The 13,855-nt window shown below is 41.7% G+C and overlaps 2 protein-coding genes across 3 annotated transcripts; one reads left to right on the forward strand and one right to left on the reverse strand.

Annotated features, from left to right (window-relative positions):
* Positions 1 to 696: 696 nt before the first annotated feature.
* On the reverse strand, positions 697 to 2,994 carry trim13 (tripartite motif containing 13). Of its 2 annotated transcripts, none has more exons than XM_073473584.1 (2): positions 2,899 to 2,994; positions 697 to 2,235 (listed from the first exon to the last, which is right to left on the reverse strand). In XM_073473584.1, exons 1-2 carry the CDS (start codon positions 2,929 to 2,931, stop codon positions 1,033 to 1,035), a joined length of 1,236 nt encoding a protein of 411 aa, XP_073329685.1. In that variant the 5' UTR covers positions 2,932 to 2,994; the 3' UTR covers positions 697 to 1,032. The 2 variants fall into 2 exon arrangements, with proteins under 2 accessions (XP_073329685.1, XP_073329684.1); XM_073473583.1 differs by having other exon boundaries at positions 2,335 to 2,947.
* An 873-nt stretch (positions 2,995 to 3,867) lies between these two features.
* spryd7b (SPRY domain containing 7b) lies at positions 3,868 to 13,743 on the forward strand. Its single transcript, XM_073474261.1, has 5 exons — positions 3,868 to 3,988; positions 5,110 to 5,226; positions 5,626 to 5,792; positions 8,533 to 8,635; positions 12,505 to 13,743. The coding sequence occupies exons 1-5, from the start codon at positions 3,883 to 3,885 to the stop codon at positions 12,600 to 12,602; spliced, it is 591 nt and encodes a 196-aa protein (XP_073330362.1). The 5' UTR covers positions 3,868 to 3,882; the 3' UTR covers positions 12,603 to 13,743.
* The last annotated feature ends 112 nt before the right edge of the window (positions 13,744 to 13,855 follow it).

Below are 13,855 nucleotides of genomic sequence, written 5' to 3' on the forward strand. Positions count from 1 at the left end.
TAAATAAATAAATCAAAGCATAACTGATCAATTCACGATCCACGGTTCGTCCTTTTGCTCTGACCTATTTTAATAAAGATCATTGCTGGCGATAAGCCACACATCTCACTGAGTTTCCCTGAATTTACAAGAATTTTAATTCCATTTGCTCTCACATTTGCATTTTGAATTCAGGCTTACCAGTCAGTCTCCTACAAATTGAGATGCACAGCAGAAAATAGGCCTGCACTGTACATTTAACCCAACAGCCTGCTGATGTTTGACTTTATAGACCGAACAAGTCGTGCAACGAATGAGTCACATGAACCTCCGCAAATAAATCTCGTGCAGAGATGAAGTGACTGCCTGGCATGCGTGAGAATCACGTCCCCTTACCCGTGTCTTTATTATCGGTGATGGGGGAATACAGCTGTCAGTTCTTTAGTTTCATCAAAACATCACAATCAGGGCTGTGTTTCTCCTCTTGCGCTGTGTCTGCAGCCTGGTGAATATTTCACACGGGCCCTGTTATGCAACGTTTGTAACCTTGAAGAGGTTGCAGCATCACTGTGGTGCGGACGCGCTCTGCGGGGAAGAGGCCAGGGATTGCACTGTATTTGTCTTTTATTACTCACTTGTGTGCTTCATAAACAAGCGTGTGTCCCTAAATAGCTGGCTGACTCTGCACGTCGCTCTAAATAAAAACAAACATGGGAGTGACTTCAATTTCTCCGTTTTATTTGTAGAGATCGTTTGAACAAGTGTAAATGTGTCATGAGAAAAAGAAAAGAGATTGCACATTCGTGGACAGAGTATGGGGTTAGTGTCTCTGGACTAAGGGTTGATTCTGTTTGATTCGATGGCTTGATTAGAGGTTTGACTTTTAGCAACGACAAAATAAGGCAAAAAGAAAAGACATACAACATAAAACAGGTAAAAATGTGTTTCCATGTGGACTGAGGTGAATATCTCACTAGTTACATGCACCTCACGGGTGACTGTGACAACGATTTGTAGCTGTGGGTGCGTGGCACAGATGCCACAGCCTAATAATTAAAACAACTTACAACTGCCAATAAAATTGACAGTCGAGTCAATAAAGTTCACGATACATTCCTGACCTGCGCCCAATAAACTCGTGTACATGTCAGTCATTTCCCGCAGGTACACAGCGGTGTGGGTAAGGTGCGAGGAGACTGCAGTGAGAAGTGGTTCAACCTGCGAAGGCACGTAGGCTGCGAGGTTGTGCGGCTGCAGCAGGAGCAGCGTTGGCACCAACAGGCTCATAAATAAGGTGATCCATCTGCGCGCTGCCACCCGCGAGCCCCGCGCTCGGTAGGAGCCACTCTCGTGGGGGACTGAGATCTTGTCCACTTCCCTGAGCTTCAGCGAGTCCCACTTTTTGACGTCGAAATTGCGCACGAGGGGACCGACGTCCATGTCTTTCCGAGAGGGCAGTGGAGTCTCCTTCAGGACCCCCAACTTCTCCCGAAACTCCTGCATCTGCTGCAGAAAGCACAGGGGGTCGGTGACGCTCCTGAACGAGTCTGCGATGCTGAGCGCCCGGCTGTGCTCCTCCATCGCTGCGCTCAGCTTGGTGATCTCCGGGTCGTACGCTTGCAGCACCACCAGCTTCAGTGTTTCGAAATCGGACAGGATCTCGTTCTTTTTGCATTCGAGGGCACTGATGAGTTTGTCGAAATAGTCTGTTACCTTTTCTGCGTCCTTGGTCACCGACTGGAGCGCCCTTTTCTTACTGGCTTGTAGTGTCTCCAGGCAGGACAGGATATCTGCGCTCTGCCAGCTCTCCACTCGGTGGAGCAGCTCTTCAAACGCCTCCTTCTCTCGGTCATATGCCACCTCCAAGGAGCAGAATGTATGCCCTTTGTGGTCATCTGTAGTTGCGCAAAACCCACAAATGAGTTTCAAGTCCGTGGCGCAATATATGTTAAGAGGCTGGCTGCAGTGTTGTTTACAAACAGACATCTTCGGCAGAACCCTGATTCTGCTGTACTTCTCCACGATTCCGCGCAGAGAGTAGTTGATCTGCAGGCTGTTTGCGCCGTTGTGAGGGGTCTCTTTGCGGCATGTGGGGCATTTGAACGGTGTTCTGAACGCAGGACCTCGGTTCCCCTCCAAGAGTCCCTCCAAGCATTTCTTGCAAAAGCTGTGCGAGCACAGCAAAACCCGAGGGTCCTCGAAGAGACCGCAGCAGATCGGACACGTAAGTTCCTCTTCTAGCTGCTCCATGGTATCCTGTAAACACATCACCCAGGCGTCAAATCGATGCGTCATGTAAGTAAAGAAAGCCCAATAAATCAACACTTCATAAAAACAGCTGCTACACATACGCACCCACACTCGGAGGGATGCTGCCCCGCGAGGCAGTACAGGCAATAAATTACACACGAAAATGCTGTAGCATCGCAAAGGATACAGATATTTGCAGTCATGTTCCAGCTGTGTCTGGAGTATTCCCATCTTGAAAGTGAAAACGACTCGCGTCGCTGTGCCCGCGTAAAAGCTTGGCACGGGCTCTGCCAAAGCCTCCGTGTGCCCATCTAGCGTTAAACAACATCCTGCTGTTTGGTGTCTGTGACCAGCTGGAGGTGTACAAAAAGCTCGAAGCCGCGTCCCAAAAACAGGCAGGATATAAGTCAAAATCTTTAATCTAACTTTATAGACGCAGACTGTGAGAGCAAACGATTTTCTCCTAGCTTTGTATCACACAGAAGCAGGTCAGTGGTTAGCTGAGCTGAGCCCTGAATTACAGCCGTCTAACCAATCCAATGCGACAAATTATCGACAAACAGGGTTCGCGTTTGCGTTGCTCCTGTTGGCAAGGTACTGAAGTAGGGCTGTGACAGATTTTGCAAGCGCATAGTAACATGCAACTACTGGACCAAAAGAATCACTCACCAGCTGCTGAGACGCACAGTGCAACGCAATCATGGCGCTTGTTGCTGTGCAGACTTCGCCCTTTCCGGGTAAAGAGTTAACCGTTTCAGAGGCGCACAGGAGATTCAAACACAGCTGTTTCTTATGTAAACCCGCGCAGATAAACCGGGAGATGTACCAGTACGCATCCAACGTGAGAGCAACGCGTACCGAGAGTCTTTTTGTCAACTTAATTTCAAGTGTTGGGATGTTTACGTTTCTGTCGCGGCTGGGTAATTTGCAGAGGGTCCCTGCCGCTCGGATGGGGGAGGGGCTGTTGCTATGCAAAACATTACAGCGTGAAAAACTGTCAACTAGGTTTTAGTCCCATCTTTGCATCACGGGCTTTCTACACTGGCCCACTTGAGTCGCCCGTGCGAGTGCTTGTCAGTATAATACATCTGTAAACAGTTAACACGATAAGAGGCAGCAGCTGAAGGCGCCCAGCTGCATCAGCTGATATCAAAAAAGTGAACTTCACTGCGCTGTAGCACCGAGCAGACAAGTGGCACAGTCTCTTGGCCCCGTGAGATAACAGATACTGAGAAAGCCGATCTGCGGCGCACATCAGCAACACTGTTTTTGGCTTCACGTTTCAGCCAGCTGAGGATGCTCTTCATGATAAGTGGCCAACTCAGCGTCTGTCCACCAAACATTTGATACATTTTCTAGAAAACCCACTTTATTTCCACTTGTGGTTATGTAACATCGATATCCAATAGTTACTTAGTCACGTGTAGAAATTTTGACCTTGATTTTCTTCCCTTGTTTCCATGCCATCAGGAGCAACTGCCTATCTTTGCCGCTGTGATTGGATACAGTCGGGTAGCAGGGGCTTATGCAGCTCCGGGCTCTGCCGCGGGGTGTCGCTGTTGCGTCGGGGCATCCTGACGTTTCGACGTCGAGCACTCTTTGGTCTGCTGCTAGGAGTTTGTTTCCGGATGTTCAGCTAGTGTCGGAGCAAGAATGGCTGCGATGTTTACGTGTTGTCTAGGCTGCTGCGGAGATGGCGGAACGGGGCATATTCCCCTCAAAGAAATGCCGACCGTTCAGCTAGACACCCACCACATGGGTAAGGAAGTTTGACTTTCATCCTCACAGCTGGCGTTTAGGCAGTTGGTGTCCGCGTGAGTCCAGTTGGCTGTGTGTGACATGATGTTTTGCTACTTCCGCTGTGACTATTAGCTACGTGAGCTAGCCGAGAGCTAGTTGTTGTGTAGTGACCTATGCTGTCAGATCTGTTTTAAGTACCATGGAGTGGTTTTTGTTTGTTGTTCTAACATTATCCACTTAATTTACTCCCTGTAAGGTTATCTGTGTTAAATATAGTGCGACCTGACGTTAATACCAACAGACAGGGCAGCTCGTGACATCTGAACTCTAGACACTGGTGATCGACGTTTCCCCTTCTTTCAGTAGCTGAACCAAAGATATGCCCTCCACACATGTTGTCAAACACATACAAGAACTCTGCTTTAATAATTTGTGTCTGAGGTGTTTTCACCAGTTCAATTACCTCGTTAAAAATCTTCCCCCACGTTGAGAAGAAGATTTTTCATTTCAAATTTGTAACCTTTGGACTCAAAATGTCTCCTTCACTGAAAAGTTTATTCTTTTTGTATACTGGACCATGATTGGCTACCAAACTAGCTGTGATGTCATAAAAATCCTGCTCATAGGTCCACGTCTTATACTGAGATGAAAGGTAAACACAGAGAAACTTTATTGTCGTGTTTATTATCAGTATCCAAGAACTGCAACTGATTTACAGGCTAATGAACATAAACTTACTTATAATAGAGAATTCAAATTACCAATCATCAGTCTGCTCACTGCTAAACTGATAAGTCAATTGGCCGATCCACAAAAAATCAATCCGAAACAATTCTGATAATTATTCTATTCATCTTTTGTCGTTGATTATGGAGAAATCTCAAACATTCTTTGTTTCCAGCTTCAGGTGTGAGGAATTGCTGCCTAATTGAATAACTTTGGGTTTTTCTTTAAATAAAATAAGCCCTTTGAAATTGTCATCTTGGGCTTAGGAAATGGGGGGGTTAGGAAATAGCTTCAATATTTACTGACATTTTATAAACTAAACAATTGACTAATCATAATAGTGAGTGGCTAAATTATTTTCTTGAATTATTCTGTGTTTTAACTTAAACATCTTTTCTTGCCTTTCTGTTGCAGGCACAGATGTTGTCATTGTAAAGAGCGGCCGGAGGATATGTGGCACTGGAGGCTGTCTGGCCAACGCTCCTCTGCACCAGAACAAAAGTTATTTTGAGTTTAAGATCCAGTCCACTGGTAAGTGCCTGGCTTGTAGCTCCAGCCTTATTTTCTTCCCAGACTGAAATTTTCTGGTGCATTCCGAGAGACAGTTATTGATACAGACACGCTACTGTTTTTAGTAGCAGCACCATCTTGTGACTGCACGCTCACTTATAGAGTTCTGTTTACTTAGAAAGACCGGGAAAATGTAAAGAACAAGAATTTTTTTTCTTCTTCACACTGCTCCACATCTACAGACACAGCTACAGACTGTTTTTTATTAGCATTCAGTTGTGAAGCTGTTATTCATCTGAAAATTGCTAATACATTTGTTATTGCAGATTACCTTTGTTATAAATATAAAGACGTTTTAGTCTTTGTGGTTACAAGAGTGTTTTAGAACCGCGGATACTCAGTGCTGTGCTTTGTGTTTAGGTGTGTGGGGAATTGGTGTGGCTACGCAGAAAGTGAATCTTAATCAAGTGCCTTTGGGCAGAGACACAAACAGCCTTGTCCTGAGGCATGATGGGTCTGTGTACCACAATAATGAAGAGAAGAATCGGCTACCCGCAAACAGCCTTCCTCAGGAGGGGGACATTGTGGTAAGTGCAAAATTAATTTTACTTGCTCCTGAATTTAAATCTGATGACCATATCCTTGAATCATATGAGCCAGTTGGTTTCTTTGAGGGCTCAGATGGTTTCATTTAGACTAGAGTATATGTGCTTCACTAATGATTACTGAGATCTTACTCCCTTATTGTTATTAGTTTCGCCTGTACTCATATTGAGCTGTTTCATGCGAGTGAATCAAACCATTCACACTAATTATCTGCTAGAGGCCTGCTGGCCCTGTGAGTCCTGCTGTAGAAATTAATATTATGAGGTTGGCCATGGCTGACATCGATATTCACATGGTTTAATGTGGGCTGGATAGCCTTGTGTTTATGCACCAAATTACTATGTGGCGCCAGTTTATTAATCATAAAGAATTTTTTATACATTGAAAAACCTTTGTGAAATTTTGTTACAAGGCTTGTCGTTCAGGACCTCGAAATCATTTTTTAAAATGGGATGTTAATGAGCACAGACTTGGGATCTGGAAAAATGGATTACGGGAGTGGGCTGGGGCATCAGAGAATCCTGCGGGTGCAGGCAGCTACAGTGCAAAATCCAGCAGGGGCTGGCACACATGCAGACCTGTATCTATCACTGTCAGCAGGCATGTCGTCATCTGCACAAATTGGTGTTTGACAGCTTGTACCTCACATAATAAGACAAATCTTGATTGTCTTTTTCCCAAACCTAAAATATAATTAGTTAAAAACCTAGTCGTGGTAATTTTCTGACACTATATGTTCCTTCTAGTCTTGCCTCAAAAACAACAACGATAAGTCTTGACAAACATTTGGATCGTGCAATAAGGCATCCCTGCTTGGTTCTTTGATGGGAATGTAGTTATTTTAATGCTAGGGCTAGCCTCATCATATACAAATGTTCAACCAAGAAAAGTTCCCCCAGACACTATTTTGTAGAGGCAAAGTGGCTGGTTCCGAGGATCAGCGCTGCCCGACACGATTGTGATTGGTTGAAGGAGCTACAATCAAGCCAGAATGATAATGGGTTCAGCCAGACTTTTCTCCAGGACTGACACAGCACTAAAACAAAGTGTGGAGTTAGGACTGGCTGTAAGAGACTATGGTCCTTCTGAAGACACCACAACAGCTTAAAAATGCTACTGGAACTTAAACTTGGTAACTTGGCGACCCCTCGAGTCCTTTAGTGGCAGTACTGTATTTATGTGACCTTTACCAAAGAGAGCCCACAACCCACAAACATATAGTTACTCAGACAGCAAAGACATGTATACAAATATACTTGTCATATTGTCAATTGAGCATTTTTGCATGAATAAACTTGTGTAAAGAGAAGTATTTTCTCATGATGCAGGCCAACCAACTGGTAAATGCTGCTTTTATTGTTATCACACAACTGAACAAAAAGGTTGGCTGAACTTAATTTTAAACTGATTTGCATGTTGGTACAATATTATATAAGATGCTGCCAGCAGTGATGTTTGCATGCAGATACACATTTTACTGTTCAAGATCGTTTGCATGAGAGCTGTGATTGTTCATGAGCCAGGAAAAACAAACTCTGACTTTGTTTAACACTGAAATATTTTTAGTGTGAGGCTTCATTTGTGATTCAAGCTATTAACACATATTTCAGTGCAACTTTATCTTTGGCAAACACATTGACCATGAACGCCAATCTTAGACTGATTTTCTCTCATTTTAAATGCATATACATTACTTCATTGTACTTGCTCAATCAGCACAGTGGCTATGTGCTGATAACTAATATAATGTATTTCCAAAATCCTTGATATCTAAAGAAATTGACTGTAAGCTACATTTTGGATTCATCAGAAAATATTTAGTCATGTTTTTATGTCTCATTTTGTTTCAGATGCATTTTATACTTGAAGGGGCGCATTGTTGACCATAATTATAATGTAAGCTCAAGACACCATGGTCCAGTATGACAAGGTGTAACTGCACGAAGAAGAGACAGAAAAAGAAAACTGGGGGGAAAAAAAACAGGGGTTTCACGATTTCAATTCTAAATCAAAAATTGTTCAAAATGAGCTTTCAATTTTGATCATCAAATTCAAAGGCGGTATCGGCGACATCCCAACATCCCCCTCTGTGCAGAAAGCTGGAAATTTGAAAAAGACGAAACAGCTAACTTGCTCTTTGAGAAGAGGGTTCAGTCGTGGGGGAATAACTGAACTGATAACATTGCCAGAGATACTTTATTCAATTGCTTGTTTACTTGGGACAGGTTTGAGAAACTGAACTTTTAAACAAATTCAATTTCTGTCTGTTGTTTATTTATTGAATCACTGAAGGATGTTTATCTTTGTTTAACTCTGAATTCTCTATTTTTGGTGAATATTACTTGTCTAACCATAACCTGCAAAAAGTCTTTTTTAAAAGTTTAAAAACGTAACTGACAGTTGCCAGGGCATAAAACCAGTGATCTGCTGATCTTAACAAATCCATATGTGAGTCTAACAATAGCTCAGACATCTGTGGTAGAATTAATCATAGACAAAACTAAACTATTAAGCTTTCCCAAGCTTTTCCTGCTCCTCTTGACTTCAGATGGTCACGGGAATGTGGACTCAATGTTTTTTCTATTAATGGGTTACAGTCACAAACTTCAAATAGCCAGACTTTATGAATGCTTCATCTTTTATGGTTCAGCTAGCTTTGGATATGTAATCATATCACATGCAAATACAGTGATTAATTCCAGTCTTGTTTGTGTTCCTCAGGGCATCACATATGACCACGTGGAGCTGAATTTATATCTGAATGGAAAGAACATGCATTGTCCTGCCTCAGGGATCCGAGGCACTGTATTCCCTGTTGTTTATGGTAAGTTTAGTTAGTTGTTGGTTTGATTTGCTGCCTTGGTTACCAAGGTTTGTTAATTATTATTATTATGTGACCATTATTGAACAACTTTCTCAGAAACGCCATTAAGGCAGTTACAATTTTATTCCACTAGAGGGCTGTATTTGTAAATTTTTACATAACACTGCTCATGTTGTATTTTTTATTCACATATTTATCCACAAACAGATTCCACACATCTAAGACTGAGTAATGTGGACTAATCCAAACAAAGTCTCTAGCAGGGAGGGTTAGTCAGGAACAGACATGATGATTTTCTTGTTTTGTCTTGTCCTCTTTGGTTGATGTAAAACTTGTTGGTGAAATCACCAGGTGATTTAATGTTGGGTGGGGTGGGGGGGGCATGGAGGCTTTCTGTACTTAGTGGCAGCTTTGCCTGTTCCTGTCCTACAGCAAGACTAATGCAGAAAAACAGTAACTTGTGACTCATTTGGTTGAGCTTTCTCTCGCAAACACCCTCTGTTTTTAGAGCACCGCAAATGTTTCAGAGCTAGAAAATGTATCAGTGTAATCAGAAAGTCACTCTGGGTGCCCTCTTAAATATCATTACAAACTTTTCACTTAATTTTCTGTTGTGTGGTATTTTTTACGGCCTAATTAATGTTTAAAGTGCAAGAACAACTTTTTTGGCTGAATGTCACTTCACTATTTTCTAACAAGCATCGGCAAACATGCTTCATTCTCACTTAACCATAAGAACCTTGTTAATCTGGTATGTTTTCTGATTAAACGGCAACTACCTGTGCATGATTGAATACCAGTGATGCCATAAAATATAGATTTTTCAAAGATTCTATCAGTGTAGTTTGAGTAAGGTTTATAATTAGTCTGAATAAAAATGACTGAAGATTTAATTAAGCTAAGAATAGAAAACCGTATGATTATAACCTAAATTAGTTCTATGAGCTGCAGTGGAACAGCTACATTTTTGTTACTCCCCTTATATTATAATCTACAACAATGTCCTCTTTGTCTTATCAGGTTTTTGAGAAGTCTTTAAATATTCCTACATAAAACCTACGTCTGCCTCTGCTACATACATTTATACTTACCTGTAATGCTTGAATAAGAAAAAGATTAATGTGTCCAAAATCAGCCTTCAGTTTGGTTAAAAAAAAAAATAAATAACTAAAAGAGTTTTTAAAAGCATTACATTTTTGTATCAGACATCTGTAGGCATCCTAGCTTTATCTGTACCTCCTAGCTTTGTTTCCAAGTGCTTCAGAGTTTGTGTTGGTTTATATTATTGTTTTTAACTTTGCTTTAGAAAGCTGTTGCATATAAAGTAGCTTTATGGGTCAGTGACTTGATTTTGAGTGGTTAAGAAGGAGACCTACAATCATCTCCTGCTGTTACCACACCTCAGGTGGACCCTAACTGTGTGAGTAGGAGAGTGTTTGTTGGCCGGGAACCGATTTATGAGATTATGCTAACTAACCCTAACCCTAACTGTGAAATCCAGGCTTAAGTTGTGTTAATAACATTACGGCACCTTGAGAACTCACTATAAACAAGCTCAGACAAAACATAACATTGTATACTGAGAGATTATGATCAAATATTAGCTGTTATTAGTCATTTGACCTAATTCCTGCAGAACAAATAACTTAGCAGGATAAACAAGAAAAATGTTGGAATGTTGTCTATTTATCATATTATTACTCCTGAGTAGTAATAATAATATTATAGTGAGTCACTCCTAATTTTGACTTGGAAATGGTGACTTTTCATCAACACTCACTATTTACACATGGTGTGACTGAGCACCACCCATTTGATGTAGCGGTCCAACCAAAACAACATACATCCAGGGTTTGAATATTTGACTTAAAGGAGAAGTTCATCCAAAAATGAAAATTCAGTCATTATCTACTCAACCCCATGTCGATGGAAAGTCAGCTGAAGTTTTGTAGTCCACAAACATTTCTGGATCTTCACCTCAAAACAGCGTTGCAGCATTCTCCTAAACAACTGAAGTAGTTGAGGACTTGTTTTAAAACATTCAAAATGGGGGAAAAAACATATAGTGGCTCCAAACAGCTTGTCCGGTGTAATCCAAGTAGCCGGCAGCTGCAAATCCCAAACTGATTTGAAAAGATGCTATTCCCCCCCGACGCGTGCTCAAGCTTGTGCACTCACTTCAAAAAGGGTTCATCCTAACGCTTTTAGCTTAGCAGCTACAGTGAAGATTGCTGTTTTAAAAGGGGTGTGAATGACACCTTGAGTCCCCTCTACTTCACTTATCTAAGAAAATGTACTCCAGCGTTGTTGTGCTGTGAAGTTACAGAAATGTTTTATGAAACCTGACTTTCCATTCAGCATGGGGTTGAGTAGATAATGACTATAATTTCATTTTTGGGTGAATGTATCCTTTTATGTATATGCATTAAAGGGTAACTACAACAATTTAACACATTAATGTGTGTTAAAGCTGCTGTATGTATTGTCGTCATTTTAGCTAACTTCCTGTCCGTTTTGCAGTTAACGATCTCCTCCCTCTTCTCTACATCAACACACTTGCAGGACTCCTTTCTACTTTTCGAGGCAGCTCTCTTTGCCTCTTTCTTTTCTTTAAGTGTTTTCATCACTTGGCCTGTTTGTTGGTATAAGCCGTCAACGGGAGTGCTGGAATTGGTTGCTTTTCCTGTTCTACCATTGCTGGTGTAGGTGCCAGAACAGTACGATCCTGCTCTCAGCACCGCCTCTCAGAGTTTTCTGTCCTGATTGAATAAAGTGGGCAGGGATACTAGAAAATGTCTTTATTCTTTCACTGCATGAGCAGGGAGAGGAGAGACGTGGGTTACTGTCCAAACACTCTACAGCAGTGATGACTGTTGGAATACAGCGATATTGAGCACTCATTTTAACAAGAAAATAACCCTTACAGCAGCAAACGGCTCTTGGGGCCTACTACTGCATATGTGAAAAAGGTAGTATGCCTTTTGTTGCTCCAGAGGAAGCTGCATGTAATCTGATAAATTGCCTTCAGTGATTTCACTCAGTGACTAAGTTGCATTGTGGGTAATGTAGGTGCCAGGTTTTGAAAAGGAAGACCAATTTGGGGAATAAAAAAGGTGATATCTCTTGTTCTGCAGTATGGATTTTGATCATTGTTTTTTTAAAACTGTCCAGCAAAATCAACAGTCCAATGCTGGACCAGTGGACTACTTTTCAAATCCAGGTGCCTACATTAATCACACTGCAACTTAGGGCACACTCACTCTTGGCCCAGTTGCTCTGTACCGTGCCAAAGCACAATTGTCCGTCCTGCCCTGCACTCACATCGCTCCGGCTGCAACAAAGCCTGAGGACAGTTACCTCTTGTGCATACATCATCACATCGTAGTGCAGTCACAGCACAATGGATAACAACACAGAGAACATGACAAACGACTGACTTTTTTGTGGCTTTGTTTCGGTCATAGACGGCCCTCTCACATTCCTGGATTTCTTGAGTATGCAAGGCGGCATAATATGCATGATTATACTTCATATCCACATTGCGTACCCGTGCTTGTGCTCATGCATGAGCAACTGTACTGTGTTGAACACACACCTCTTCCAACCACTTTATCAGATTATGCAGCTTCCTGTGTAGCTACAGAAGGCTTTATACTACTTTTTCACATCTGCAGTAGAACTGCTCAACACCTGTAAACACACTTTAATGTGGAAAATTGGTGGAATTACCCTTTAACTTAAAAAAATACTGAAACAGGGATATGCACAATACATGTGATGTGATCTTGTTTCTTTATGTTTTAACTTAAAGTCTTCTAATAGTAACAATCTGTTTGAAGGTTTAACACAGTGTCTTTCTCTTGTTTCAGTGGATGACAGTGCCATCTTAGACTGCCAGTTTAGTGACTTCTACCACACAGCTCCACAAGGATTTGAGAAGATCCTGTTCGAACAACAAATCTTCTGAAGAAACACTTCAGCTTCAGCCCCGCTTTACATTGTCATCCCCCCTGTATATCTCATAGCAACCTCCGTGACACTACAGTTCGACCTTGATCGGATTTTATGATTACATGTGGCTTGAACGCCTCGTTTTGTTTCCCGTGATTACTCTGTCTCTGCTGCTGTGATGGCTTTACTGATGCCGGAGTATTCTTGAAGAAGTGGGTATTTCTTATCAATGGTCGGCTCTGATGGGCTGTTAAGAGTCTGTGCTGATGGAAAACTGTCAAACCATTACCTTGTGTCAGTGGTAATCACCCCGTATTAACTGAAACACTTTGAATTGCTGCTTACATTCTCGATCTGTGTGTAGATGCTGGACAGTGGATGTAATGGTAAAATGTTCCCATTGTTCAAGATCAGACGCCATGTTTTGTTGTCATTTCTTCATACATACATGTAATCCCCTAAATGCCACACTGACATCCCAGCATACGCCCCTTTATTTATTTGTATTTATTTGAGTCACAGATCAAAGTGACATGTTTCTTTGGTTTGACAAAGCATGAATGTTTTCTTTTCTTTTGGCCAGAGAGTTTGAGGACTGATGAAGGATCAATGGAGGTCAACACTGACGCATCACAGCATTTTAAATTGCCTTCTTCAATTAAAAATACAATTCAAAGCTGAGACATTGCAACACTTTATAATTCATGTCACAGACATGGTTTGAAATCCTGACTCCAGTAAAGCAGTACACATTCCAGGTCGCAGCCAGTGTCTGAGGTCAACTTTTCGCTGAGGGGTGCTGAAAAGAAAACATTTTCCAAAGTGAAATATTTCTTAAATGGCTGCCACCAACATTTATCAGGATTGATTCCTAAATCATTGTAACGAACAGCCCTTTAGTTTCCCCCACTTCAACCTTTATGGTGTATTTTATTCTAAATATCAGAATATTACCTGAGCTGGTGCTGCTTGTCTCTGATTAGAGATTTAAGGTTAAAAATGTCAATCTGTTGTGTTGTATTGGCATTGCATATCCGCTGCTGAAGTGTGACAGTCAGATATTTCAAAGTGCTCGTCTTTGTTTGCACTAATGATGTTATTGTACAAGCAAATCCAAAATATTGTTGATTCATTAAACTTTTGTGTCTGGAGGCATACTTCTCTCAGAGTCCTGTCATGTTTTTTAAAGCCGTTTATTCACTCTTACCTGCAAAAAACAAAATGACCACTGAGCTGCACAGCTGTCACGTCTGAGGACGTCTGTTGTGG

This window comes from Pagrus major, chromosome 9 (genome assembly GCF_040436345.1).
Source record: "Pagrus major chromosome 9, Pma_NU_1.0".
Taxonomy (NCBI): Eukaryota; Metazoa; Chordata; class Actinopteri; order Spariformes; family Sparidae; genus Pagrus; species Pagrus major.